The following is a 14,547-nucleotide window of genomic DNA, read 5'->3' as shown; positions in this document are numbered from 1 at the left end:
CAACAGATTTGAACTAGACAACCAACAACTATGACCTCACTGACCTACAGAGCAGTGCACTTAACAACTGAAAAATACAAATTATTTTCAAATACACAAAGAAAATTTGCTACAAGTTGTCTACATGATGAACCATAAAGCAAGTCTCAACACATTACAAAGACTGTAATTTCTATTTTATTTTATTTTATTTTTTGAGACAAAGTCTCGCTCTGTTGCCAGGCTGGAGTGCAGTGGCATGATGTCGGCTCACTGCAACCTCCGCCTCCTGGGTTCAAGCGATTCTCCTGTGCCTCAGCCTCCCGAGTAGCTGGGATTACAGGCGCGCGCCATCATGCCCAGCTAATTTTTGTACTTTTAGTAGAGACAGGGTTTCACTATGTTGGTCAGGATGGTCTCAATCTCTTGACCTCGTGATCTGCCTGCCTCAGCCTCCCAAAGTGCTGGGATTACAGGCTTAAGCCACCGCATCTGGCCCGTTTTTTTAAATTATAAGTAAATGGCCTCATGATATTCAGATACAAATCAATTACAAAAAGATAACTGCAAAAAACAGATCAGGCATGGTGACTCATGCCTGTAACCCCTGGCACTTTGGGAGGCTGAGGTGGACCACTTGAGCTCAGGAGTTCAAGACCAGCCCGGGCAACATAGCAAGACCTGGTCTCTATTTAAAATGATAATAATTATAAAAAGTTAACTAGAAAAAATCTTTAACTTTGGAAATTAAGCAACATAGTTCTAAATTAAACATGGATTTAAAGTAGAAATGACAATGGAAATTAGAAAATATTTGGGCCTGGGTACGATGGCTCACACCTATAATCCCAACACTAAGGGAGACCAAGCCAGGTCTAGTAGATGGGATTAGAGGCACTCACCATCTCACCCAGCTAATTTTTGTATTTTTAGTAGAAATGGGGTTTCGCCATGTTGTCCAGGCTGGTCTCGAACTCCTGAGCTCAAAGTGATCTGCCTGCCTTAGCCTCCCGAAGTGCTGGGATTACAGGCATGAGCCACCACACCCGGCCTCCAGGTTTTAACCATTAAAACTTCTCATAAGATAATTAATTTGGCTCTCCTTTCTTTTCATATTAGCACTGTTTGGCTTTGATTAATGTACTAATAATCTGCATGATATCATTTAAGAAATATCTCCTTGAGTTTTTATATTAATATAGCTAATAAGTATATTAGAAGCTAAACTTATAAGTAAGCTTAGCGTATAAGGAAATTAGGTAGCAATGGATAACAAACCTGGTACAGAGGAACTTCCAGCCATCACAGACAAACCACTCCAGTCCTCTTTTCCTTTGCATTATCCTGGCCCGTGGTAAGGTATGGTAATCACTTTCCTCATTCTCAAAGCCTTCTTCAGACATCATTAGTGGCATTTCATCCAAATGCGCAGACTCATCCTCCAGCTGGTACCTAGTTAGAGTAAAAACAGAGTGCTGAGACAGGCCAAGCAGGCTTCTTTACAGTGTGTTTCATTTAGGGACAGTATTTCCTCAAATTAGGCTGTCTTCAGCTGAGGTAAAGTATTATAAATAAGACTGCAGAGGCTGCTTTCTTTTGCAAAGGAATGTTAGCTAAGGTAAAAAAGCTGCCCAACGAGGCCTGTGCTAGCTGAAGAAGTCTCTGTTAACTGTGCTGTGAGCGTAATCCTGGAGGCATCTGTGGTGCGGATGGCCAGCCTGACAGCACAACCGATGCTGCTCAACAGCTCCTCACTGCACTTGATCCAGTCAGAAAACACCAATCTTCTGAAACATGACTATAGCAAAGAATGTTCACTCCAAGCAACATCTAAACACTCTATGTTACACAACTTTACATCATCAGCCAACATTCTAGAAGTGACTTTCAACAATATGTAGCTGTCTGTATCTGAAAAGTATCAACATCATCCTTTGGTTTGCTGACAGTCTTGATAATCTTTGGGGAATGATGCTATGTCCCATTTATTCTGTTATTCTCTTCACTAAAACATGCTATTCAATGAAAAAATCTCAACAACCAGCATATCTTTTAAAGCTCAACAATCTTCTTGATTCCAAGAAACAGGCAGCCTATCATCAAAACTGTTCCTTTTATCCTTCCTCAATCACAAACATAATCTATCTTTAAAAAATAAAAACTTACCTTTTGGGAACAATTTGTCAGAAACGATAATGGTGATTCAACAAGTGCTACCTTACTGAATTCTGCATCAAGTATTTGTGGAGGCATTGTCACAATGTGAAAAATACGAAAGCAGACTTGTGGGTTCCTCTCTGGGATAAATGCAGTCACTTATATCGAAATCTTTTTTCACAGTCTCTAAATTCCATATAGAAAACAGCTAAAACTAACCAAAACCCACTACTAAAACATAAATAAGGGACAGAGATAGTACCATCCTTAACTGACACATAAGGAAAAAAGTAAGTATTCCAAATCAACAAAGCCAGGTCCAGAGTCCAGTCTGGGTCACAGCCAGGCAGCTTAGGGGGAAAACAGGGCTGAGGGCCCTAGCAATGGCAGACCATGGATAAAAATTATACCCAGACAGAATCTACCCTGAGAGCAATAGGTCTGTGATCACAGCACTGGTTACTGGGGGACCTACAGGAGGGTGCACAGAGCTGGGTTAGTAAGGCATCAACGTCAGGGGCAGAATTCCACATGGGAAGAAGGATGCACCTCTTGGAAGGCTTGTTGGTGAGGGGAAGTAAAGGAGCAACAAGTGGAAATTAAGAGTTCTTCAGAAACGAAAAATAGGAATCAAACACATAAGCAGGCAATTCTAGTACATTCTGCTAAAGTGCAATTTAGAGAGAGGTCAGTATTGTGGAAGACTTTTCTTTTTTCAAGAGAATACAGTGAGTCTCAGGAACCCAGTCATGTAGTCCTCACTGCCTAGAAAACTCAAAGAGAAAGAGCACGTTGTAAGTACCCAGAGGCCAAAAGGCACGGATGATGTGAAGGTAAGCGCATGAGTGGCCGAGTGTACATGTCATGTATGATGGAATCATATTTCTGACCACGACCTGGCGTATTTCCTTCCTAGTAATTCTTCCTCTTTTCAGACCTCCAACTGATGGGCCTGACGTGCACAGTTTCCAGACAAGGGCAGCTTAGCTCCAGGCGTCTAAAACAGGCTCTGAAGTCCAGTGCAGAGTTCCTGCCAAAGTGAAGACTCTATCTGCACTGCACGCAATATGCAGAGCGCAGACTCCAGAAGAAGCCCACCCTTTCTAGCCACAGCCCCAGCAAAGGGGGCTCTTGCAAAGCAGAATGTTTTTTCTGTTTTCCGTTTTGTCTCTCCTAGCCCTCCCAGGACTACCCAGTAAGTCCCCTCTATGAGAGCAAGGGAAACAGGAAGACGGGCTCCTGGAGTCCAAACAGGATGTGGACGTCCCTGGTAATTCTCTTTTCTCACACAACTTTTCCCTGAGAACTGCCCCAGTCAGGTAGACTTTCACAACAACAAGAAGGGCTAAAACTCTGAGAGTAAACCCTGACTTTCAGAAAGCATAAAGCTGAGAAAAAACAACCCTGGAAATTGGAGACGTGGGATAAACCAGAGAGCGGAGAAATCTGGACAAGGGATGCCCTAATTCTGTATATGAATCAACAGAAGTCCCAGGCTCACCCCCGAGCTGCAAAAATGTGCCCAAACCCAAATAAGCACGGGACAGGCTCTGGGAACTACTCAGGTCCTATACAACAGGCCCTGACAAGCACTAGTGGGCAGCTGATGGCCTGGTCAAGGCTTTGCAACTGAACTGACATGGCAACCACCACCCACTGGTGGTGAAACAGAACTGGGGGTCGAAACCTACCCAGGTCAATGCGCTGCTAAAACAAAACATTCTTCAAAGGATTATGAGACCCAGAGTCCCACAACACAATATTCAGAATGTCCAGGATACAAGCCAAACTTCCTCAACATACAAAGTAATAGGGAAATATGGCCAATAGTCAAGAGAAAGAACAACAAACGCTACTTGCAGTATGAAAAACATATTGGAGTTTTAAAGCAGCCATTATATCCATGCTCCATGAGATGAAGCTGAACAGTCTTGAAGTGAATAGAAAAACAGAAGTTCTTTTCTTCTTTTTTTTTTTTAAATACTCTACAAGTATCCTAGGAAAGAAAGAAATTCTAAGCAGATGGGGGAGGTGATGTGTGCACACGTACCCACGTATACACATTGTTTATCTATATTTCTTTATATATGAAAAGGTCTAACATGCATGCATGTCATTAGAATACCAGAAAAACTGAGGCAGAAAAATATGTGAAGAAAAAATGGATAAACACTTCCCAAATCTGTTGAAAGAAATCTACTAATTAAAAAAGACAGCAAACTAAAAACAGCGTGCAAAGATACCTACATAAAGATACATCATAATCAAACTACTAGAAGCAAAGATGAAGGAAAAAATCTTGAAAGCAGCCAGAGAAACACAACTCATTACATATAGAGGAACATCAATTCAAATGCCTGTAAATTTCTCATGGAGAAAAATGGAGGCCAAAGCACAGTGGAACTTGATGTTTGAAGTGCTAAAAGAACTGTGAACCCAGAAATCTATATCCAGCAACAATGTCCTTCAGGAATGAAGGAAAAACAAAGATATTCTCAGATGAAAGAAAACTAAGAGAATTTGCTGTCAACAGATCTGCCCTGAAAGAATGCCAAAGAAAGACTCACGATGGAGAAGATACCAGAAGGAAACACGGAACTTCTAGAATGAAGGAAGAGCAACAGAAAGTTCTTTAAAATATGTATGACTATTAAAAATAAAACATATTAAATTGTCAGGGTAAGTTTTTAACATAAACAGATGCGAATACATATAAGAAGCCTAACACAGAAGAGTAGGTGACTCTATAGTTTATATGAGGTGGTAAAATACTAACCTTAAGTAGACAGCGAAAAGTTAGCCACATTATCATAAGTCCTGGAGTGGGATTTCCCAGCAGAGGCACATTAACATTTTGGGCCACAGAACTCTATTGGGGTGAAGCTGTCCTATGCACATATTTATTCCACAGTATCCCCAGCCTCTATGCACTAGATGCTAGTAGCAGCCCCAAACTCACCCCTTGTTGTGGCAATCAAAGATGTTTCCAGACATTGCCAAACATCCCCTGGAGTACAAAAATCACTATCTAAAGGAAGTACTTTAAATACAATGGTATTTAATATTAAAAGATTAAAAGTAAAAAAAAAAATGGAAAAATAAACAGTTAATCACTGCATAATGACACACCAGTCAACAATGGATTGCATATAAAACAGTGGTCCCACTAAGGAAGCTAAAAATTCCTAACACCTAGTGACATCACAGCCATAATAACGTTCATAGTACAATGCATTACTCACATCTTTGTGGTGATGCTGGTGTAAACCAAATCTATTGGGCGACCAGTCATTCATATAAAAGTCTAGCATATACACCTACGTACAGTATCTAATACCTGACAATCATAACTAATGACTATGCTATTGGTTTATGTATTTACTATACTATACTATTATTATTTTAGATCGTACCTTTTCTATTTATCTTTTTCAAAGCTAACTGTAAAACAGCCTCAGGCAGGTCCTTCAGGAGGTATTCCAGCAGAAGACATTGTTATCACAGGAGATGACAGCTCCGTGTGTTATTGCCTTCCAGTGTGACAAAATGTGGAGGTGAAAGATAGTGATTAGATGATCCTGACCCTATGTAGGCCTAGGCTAATATGTGTGCTTTTGTCTTAGTTTTTAACATTAAAAAAAAAAAAAGTTTAAGTAAAAATAAATTTAAAAAACAAGAAAAAAGCACAGAACAAGAATATTAAAAAAGAAAATATTTTTGTGCAACAATATAATCTCTTCATGTTTTAAACTAAGTGTTATTACAAAAAAGCCAGTAAGTTTTTAAAAATTAAAAAAATTATAAAGTAAAAAAGTTGAAGTAAGCTAAAGATTAATTTACATGCTAAGTGTCCTGTACAGGTGTATGATTGTTTATGTTTTATAGTGCATATTTTACTATGTTCAGTATGCTTAGATACACAGATACACGATTGTGTCACATCTGCCTGCCGTATTCAGGAGAGTAACACGCTGCACAGGTTTGTAGCCTAGGAGCAACAGGCTCTACCATTACAGGCTAGATGCGTAGTAGGCTCTATCATCTTGGTCTGTGTGAGCACACTCTAGAATGGCTGCACAACAATGAAACTGCCAAACATATTTCTGGAGTACAAAACTCAGTATCTAGGGGAAGTATTTTAAGTATTAATGGTATTTAACATTTCTCAGAACATCACATCCCCATCCTTCAGCAACACATGACTGTGTTGTTCCATATAATGGAAACACTAGTCAAAAGAAAGCTAAGTAGCTATATTAACGTAAGACAAACACATCAAAAAAAGAACTGCCTAGCATAAAGAGGAACACAATGAAATAATAAAAGGATCAAATCACCACTAAGATCTAAAAGTCCCAAATACATATGCACCTACCACCAGAGCTTCAAAACACATAAAGCAAAACTGATACAAGTGGAAGGAAAAATAGACAAATCCACAATAGTAACTGAAGACTTCAAAACTCTCAGCCCACTGTCACCACTGTTACTCGACATAGTACTGGAAGTCCTAGCTAGAGCTATCAGACAAGAGAAACATACAGGGGGAATCCAAATTGGAAAGGAAACAATCAAATTATCTTTGCTGATGATACGAACTTCTATTTGCAAAAACCTAAAGACTCCACAAGAATACTATTAGAACTGATCAATTCAGTAGCTGCAGGATACAAAATCATCATACAAAAATCAGTAGCATTTCTATATGCCAACAGTAAACACTGTGAAAAAGAAATTTCCAAAGTAATCCCATTTACAATAGCCACACATAAAATTAAATACCTAGGAATTAACTTCACCAAAGAAGTAAAAGATCTCTATAATGAAAACTATAAAACACTGATGAAGGAAATTGAAGAGGACACCAAAAAATGAAAAAATATTCCATGTACATGGATTGGAAAAATCAATATTGTTAAAATGTCCATATTACCCAAAGCAATCTACAGATTCATTGCAATCCCTATCAAAATACCAATGACATTCTTCACAGAAATAGAAAAAACAATCTGAAAATTTATATGAAACTACAAAAGACCCAGAATAGTTAAAGCTATCCTAAGCAAAAAGAACAAAACTGGAGGAATCACATTACCTAACTTCAAATTATACTGCAGAGCTACAGTAACCAAAACAGCAAGTTACTGGCATAAAAACAGACACATAGACCAATGGACCAGAACAGAGAACCCAGAAACAAATCCACACATTAACAGTGAGCTTGTTTTTGACAAAGGTGCCAAGAACATACAATGGGGAACAGACAGTCTCTTCAATAAATGGTGCTGGGAAAACTGGATATCCATACGCCAAAGAATGAAAATAGATCCCATCTCTATCTACAAAAATCAAATTAAAGCAGATTAAAGGCTTAAATCTAAGACCTCAAACTATGAAACTATTACAAGAAAATACTGGGGGAAATCTCCAGGACAATGGTCTGGGCAAAGACTTCTTTGGCAATACCCCTCAAGCACAGGCAACTAAAGCAAACATGGACAAACGAGATCACATCAAGTTCAAAAGTTTCTGCAGAACAAAGGATACAATCAACAAAGTGAAGAGACAACCCACAGAATGGGGGAAAATATCTGCCAACTACCCCTTTGACAAGGGATTAATAATCAGAATTTATAAGGAGCTCAAACAACTCCATACGGAAAATTCTAACAATCTAATCAAAAATGGGCAAAAGATCTAAATAGACATTTCTCAAAAGAAGACATACAAATCACAAACAGGCATATGAAAAGGTGCTTGACGTCGCTGATCATCAGAGAAATGCAAATCAAAACTACAAAGAGAGATCATTTCACCCAAGTTAAAACGGCTTATATCCAAAGGACAAGCAGTAACAAATGCTGGCAAGGATGTAAAGAAAAGGTCACCCTTGTACACTGTTGGTGGGAATGTAAATTAGTACAATCACTATGGAGAACAGTTTGGAACTTCCTAAAAAACTAAAAATTGAGCTACTATATGATCCAGCAATCCCACCACTGGGTATATACCAAAAATAAAGGAAATCAGTGTTATCAAAGAGATACCTGCATTCCTATGTTTGTTGCAGTACTGTTTACAACAGTTAAAATTTGGAAGCAACCTAAGTGTCCATCAACAGATGAATGGATAAAGAAAATGTGGTACATAAACACAATGGAGTACTATTCAACAGTAAAAAAGAATGAGATCCAGTCATTTATATCAACATTGATGGAACAAGAGGACATTATTTTAAGTAAAATAAGCCAAGTACAGAAAGATAAATATCACACATTCTCACTCACATGTGGGAGCTCAAAAAAGAGTTGGACTCATGGAGACAGAGAGTAGAATGAAGCTTATCAGAGGCTGGGAAGGGTAGTACAGAGTAGGGGACAAAGAAGGGATGGGTAATGGGTATAAAAATACAGTGAGATACAAGGAATAAGAACTAGTGTTCAGTAGCACAACAGGGCAACTATTATTAAGAGTAATTTAGTGTGTATTTCAAATAAATAAAAGAATAAACTTGGGAAGTTCCTAACACAAAGAAATGATAAATGCTGGAGGTGACGGATATCCCAATTACCCGATTCGATCATTATACATGGTATGCATGTATCAAAACATCATATGTACCCCATAAATGTGCATAACCATTATGTATCCATAACAATGAATAATTAAAAATAATTTTTTTCATAAGACTGGAAGTGAGGGAGAGGTCTTCCTTAGCTCACCCAAGATGCTAGGCCCCAAGTAGTGACATCTGGAGGTAAAGCAGCCAATCCCTGAAGGCCTAGGAAGACTGGCCAACTAGTGCAGAGACCTTGTAGAGAGCCACAACACAAAGCCAGCAGGACACGTGCACAGCGGGCCAAGGGGAGCAGGACACCAGAAGCAGCTGAAGAGATGGGTAGGAACAAGGGACACAGTGCAGGCCAAGCATCAGGAAGGGGTTTAACTGTAAGTGTAATGGAAAGCTATTGAAAGGTTTTAAACCTGGAATAACTTTTGTTTTCACAAAGGACTTTTATTTTTTTATAATTTTTTATTTCCATAGGCTTTTGGGGAACAGGTGGTATTTAGTTACATAAGTTCTTTGGTGGTGATGTGTGAGATTTTGCTGCACCCATCTCCCGAGCAGTATACAATGAACTCAATTTGTAGTCTTTTATCCCTCACCCCCTTCCCAACCTTTCCCCCTGCATCCCCAAAGTCCATTGCATCATTCTTACGCCTTCACAGAGGACTTTTAAATATGCAAATTCAAACAAGAAGAGACCATGTCTTGCTTATCAAATGTAAAAAAGAATTCTTAACATTCAATATGGCCAACAGTCTTTGATCAACAGGCACTCTTAATCGCTGGTAAAAGTGGAGAACAATTTTTGAAGATGCATTGAAAGCTTTTTATTTCTGTAATGTAAATAAACTTTAACCAGGGTTTCTCATTATCCCATGGAAATTTAAAATGTGTTCAGTATTTCTCTACAAAGGTAACCACCACTGTGCTGTGATGTTGAAAAAGACCCAAGGAAACACGGCAAAAAGCACAACATCCATGAATAAATAATTGGTGAAATATACGATGGAATTAGAATATTGTCACTAAAAATAATCACAGAGAAGAACTTTGTTGAAAGTAAATGTGTTAGGAGAAATGGTAGTCACTTCTTTTCACCCCTCTTTTAAACACCCTACTCTACCAATCCAAATGCTACTTGCTGAAGTGTCTCCAGATAATCTTTTATACACAACTCCAACCACTATTGACAGCATCACAGAACATCCTTACAACATACAAGTTTCATTATAATTTAGGCAAAAAATTACATGATCTGTGAAGTAACAGACCTAAAACATTAATATTATTTTTCCCTTAAAATGTCATTTTTTTCTTCTCTGTATGAGATTGAGTATGAGTACTCACACTCTGTATGAGTAAAAACTTTTCTTTTAAAACAGTCAACTAGAAAATGAATATTTATACAAAATGCGAATAAAATTCAAAACACCACATAAATATACTGTGATATAATACACAAAATGAGACTTTTGGTCTTTTTCATTATTTCAACAGTTATGTCTTATTTTAGTAAAAGTCACAATCTTATCAAGTTTAATGCAGGAAACTCAGCACAACGAGTTCTGAAAGATAAGGAATACAAGCAACATCATGTTTTGTAACCTCAACTCCAGAAATGGAGCCTTTGAACTGGCAAGCAATTTATTCCATTTCCAAGACAATTTTCCTATTGTATTGAAAATTTTACCTCAGTATTTAAAAACAGTAAGATGATGAATAATGGATTTTTTCAGAGACAGGAAAAGTGCAGAATCTTAAGTGTCTTTGTTGCCTGGTGTCATACACACTTAATTGGTTTGTCACTCAAGAAAAATCAACGTTTCCAGCAATTAAGTATAATTCTGGGAACATACTTTTAAAATGAGTAAAAACAATTATGAACAAAGACGACAGAATGGATGATACCAAACCCAAGAGCACTGCCATGGAAAAACAAGGACAGCTATCTGAACTGCAGCCAAAGGTTTCAAAAAAAAAAAAATTAGGAACTCTCAACTCGCAAAGTACTGGAAGGCACATAATTTACATGTATCTAAGTAAAAGTAAATCAATACAATAACTAGCTTAAAAACTTACATTTTATCTTAAATATCTAATAGCCTTATTGTTTCCATTTCGATGAGAAACACTTCTTAGAAGCCAATCGATATTAAAGAAATATATTTAAAACATGTCTAATGCTCAAAGCTTCTTTAAAAATAAACACTCCCCCTTTGCCTGCATGTTAGTAAAGTAGAAAAACAAAGCAAAAAAACTAAGTGCTATAAAGAAATGTGCATATTTCCTTCATCAAATACAACTACAAGGTTGAACTGTCATTGATAAGTCATTAGTAAGCAGCAACCTGCATAAACTAATGAGAAATTGGGACTCTCCCTTCTATAGCAGCAAAGGAGACAAATGGTGCTATGGCTGAAATGTTTTTGTCCCCTCCAAATTCATGTGTTGGAAGCTTCATCCTCAATGCAACAGTCTTAGGAGATAGTGCCTAATGGGAAGCATTTAGGCTACAATAGTTCCACCCTCATGACGCATTAATGCCATCATAAAGAGGGCATATTGCAATGGGTTCGCTCTATCCTGCTCTTCTGCCATGTGAGGAAACCACGTTTTTCCTCTCTTGCCCTCCCATCCTCTCCCATGTGAGGACACAGCAAGAAAGTCTCACCAGATGTCAATACCTTGATCTTGGACTTCCAGCCTCCAGAAGTGTGAGAAATAAATTTCTGTTCTTTATAAATTATCTAGTCTCAGATATTCTGTTACAGCACCACCAAATGGACTAAGACAAAGGGTAAGATGTTAAAATAAATATATAAGCCAGCAGATAAATGAATAAAATTAAAGGGATGGCTGCCTGAAAAATATGCCTTGACTTTAGTAGCAAAATGCAGCAAAAGGAACATGGAAATAGTCCCCTAAGCTGAGATGTCATTTCCCCCATGGGAATTATATATACAGTAACCTTGGAGCTAATGATTTCTAAAATGTTCTACAAGAAAACCGAATACCAATTTCTTGAAATAACATTGCTATACATAAACTGAGAAAAACTTCTGAATTAGAGTTAATGGTACAATATCCAATGTTATGTAAATGCAAACCCAGAAATATGAAGCTATATAGCCAATTAGCTCAGGATACATACTTCAGTTACCTAAAATTGTGATGTTCCCTATTACCAACTCTGTCTTCATGCTAATACTATTAGGTGTAAAAAATAAATAAAGAAGTAAAACATTTCTATTCTGGCAAGTGTAAATAATTTTTTAAACTTGAGATTATTTTATTTTATCCTTCCTTTTTTTTTTGGAAATAGAGCCTTGCTCTGTCTCCCAGGCTGGAGTGCAGAGGTGCAATCTCAGCTCACTGTAACCTCAGACTCCCAGGTTCAAGCGATTCTTCTGCCTGGGCTTCCCAAGTAGCTGGGATTACAGGTGCTCGCCATCACATCCAGCTAATTTTTACATTTTTAGTAGAGACAGGGTTTCACCACCTTGGCCAGGCTGGTCTCAAACTCCTGACAGGTGATCCGCCCACCTCAGACTCCGAAAGTGCTGAGATTACAGGTGTTAGCCACATGCCCAGCCTACATAGACCTTTTAAAGGAAACTCTTATAGAACCCCTAAGAAAATGTCTCTCATTTCAACGAATCCTGGGACTGGACAATTAGATAAATACTGTCTTAAGAATTAGTACTAAGCCTTTAAAAAAAAAAAAAGGCATTTCAATTGTGAACCATCACAGCAAAAGAAGTTTCATTTTTACAACTAGTAAAATATTAGACTATCATAATTATCAAAGTTTTATTATTCATAGAAAATTGTGTATAGACTCTCAGAATGAGAAATCTAACATTAAAAAAAAATTGTGTTGCTTCTACCAAGAAACACTAATATTTTACCAATAATCAGACAATAGACATCTGTTCTTAACACTAGTATCTTTCAATGCTAAAACTTAACTATTAGAAGATTGCAAATGCCTCTGGGCAGGGCCAGTAGTCACACTGCTGGCAAAAGCAAAGAAAAACTAATAACGGACATGGATAAACAAAACAATGCTTAATGTCATTCATTCTTCATTTAACTGCAAAGATAATTTGAATGACACCACCATCACTTAAAATGCAAAAATGGGAAACACCAATTTAACAAATACCTTATTTTCACCCAGATGTTAACAATGCGAAGGAGAAATCAATGTCTCACATGACTTCGTAGAAAACAGACTTAACAAGTAATTGCATTCCCAGTGAACTATGAGCTACTACGTGTGATACACGTCATTTTGTTTACTTAATGACATATGAAAACAGTAACATCCTCATCCTCAATGATAATAAAGGCAATGTGCTATTGAATGTTTTAATCTTCCTTAACCATATGATATGGTTTGGATGTGTGTCCCTTGCAAATTTCATGTTGAAATGTGATCCCCAATGTCAGAGGTGGGGCCTCGTGGGAGATACTGAATCACGGGGTAGGGGTGGTCCCCTCGTGAATCCCCATGGTGACTGATAAGTGAGTTCTCACTTAGTTCACGTGAGATCTGGTTGCTTAGAAGAGTCTGGGACCTCCCATTCTCTCTTGCTCCCTTTTGTCATGTGACATGCTGGCTCCCCAATACCTTCCACCAGGATTGTATACTTCCTGAGGCTTCCCCAGAAGCAGATGCCAGCACCATGTTTCCTGAAAAGCTTACAGAAGCATGAGCCAATTAAATCTCTCTCTCTTTTTTTGTGTGTGTAAATTACCCGGCCTCAAGTATTATATTTCTTTATTGCAATGCAAAAATGGACTAACATCATACTCAAATCACATCTAATTCTTCCCTTGGAAATTTTTATAAAATATAAGCCCAATCATGAAAATTTTTATACATTTTAACAACTAACCAACATTATCTTTTAAATATACTGTGTTCTAAAGTAGTATAATGAAATAAAAATAATTCCACTTCAAGGAAAACCTGAGAACTTCTAAAATACAATAACTACAATTCTTTATACATAAGAACAAAATGTCATTTTCATATGGTCAAGGAAGGAAACTTTCAAAGCTCACCAAGCAAAGCAAAGCTCATATGAAAGCTGTTTTTCTAATAACTATTTCGTTTTCAACTGCCAATGTGGATATCTAGGCTACATAATGTAAAATTCTCTTTCTGGTAAATTAAGACAATACACTAACTTACATTTCTTTTTTTTTTTTAATTCTATTCTATAGCACACACTTTCCAAAATTTAAATTGGGAAGTGAATAAAGTTTATAGCAAAATTGTTATGTTCTAATATTTCTATTTTGGGAAATGTGTACCACTGTGAAATTAGTGACTTGTTACAAATAGTTAAAATGGTAAATTTTAAGTTACCTGTATTTTACCACAATGAAAAAACTCTATAGATAGGAGGTTGGGGGATAAGTGGAATGGAAAATGACAGGATGAGGGTGGTAGCTCCAGGGTACGAGTTTTTTCTTGGACATGATGAACATGTTCAAACATTGACTTTGACGATGGTTACATTTATCTATGAATATTCTAAAAAACACTGGGCTGGGCACAGTGGCTCACGCCTGTAATCCCAGCACTTTGGGAGGCCGAGGCGGGTGGATCATGAGGTTCAGAGATGGAGATCATCCTGGCCAACATGGTGAAAGCCTGCCTCTACTAAAACAAAAAAAAAACTAGCCAGGCATGGTGGCACGAGCCTGTAGTCGCAGTTACTCAGGAGGCTAAGGCAGGGGAATCGCTTGAACCTGGGAGGCAAAGGTTGCAGTGAGCCGAGATCGTGCCACTGTACTCCTGCCTAGCAACAGAGCAAGACTCTCTCTCAAAA

General features: G+C 37.8%; 1 protein-coding gene across 2 annotated transcripts in view; it reads right to left on the bottom strand.

Annotated features, from left to right (window-relative positions):
* ATP9B (ATPase, class II, type 9B) overlaps positions 1-14,547 on the bottom strand; it is a 290,892-nt gene that overhangs the window by 259,352 nt on the left and 16,993 nt on the right. For both annotated transcript variants that reach the window (XM_011934361.1, XM_011934362.1), the window contains exon 2: positions 1,258-1,431. In XM_011934361.1, coding sequence (XP_011789751.1) covers positions 1,258-1,431 — 174 coding nt within the window. The remainder of the gene's footprint in view (positions 1-1,257; positions 1,432-14,547) is intronic.

Source organism: Colobus angolensis, unplaced genomic scaffold (genome assembly GCF_000951035.1).
Source record: "Colobus angolensis palliatus isolate OR3802 unplaced genomic scaffold, Cang.pa_1.0 Scaffold135, whole genome shotgun sequence".
In the NCBI taxonomy this organism is placed as follows: Eukaryota; Metazoa; Chordata; class Mammalia; order Primates; family Cercopithecidae; genus Colobus; species Colobus angolensis.
The sequence above is the reverse complement of the archived record's forward strand: the minus strand, read 5'-3'. Positions and strand labels throughout refer to the sequence as shown.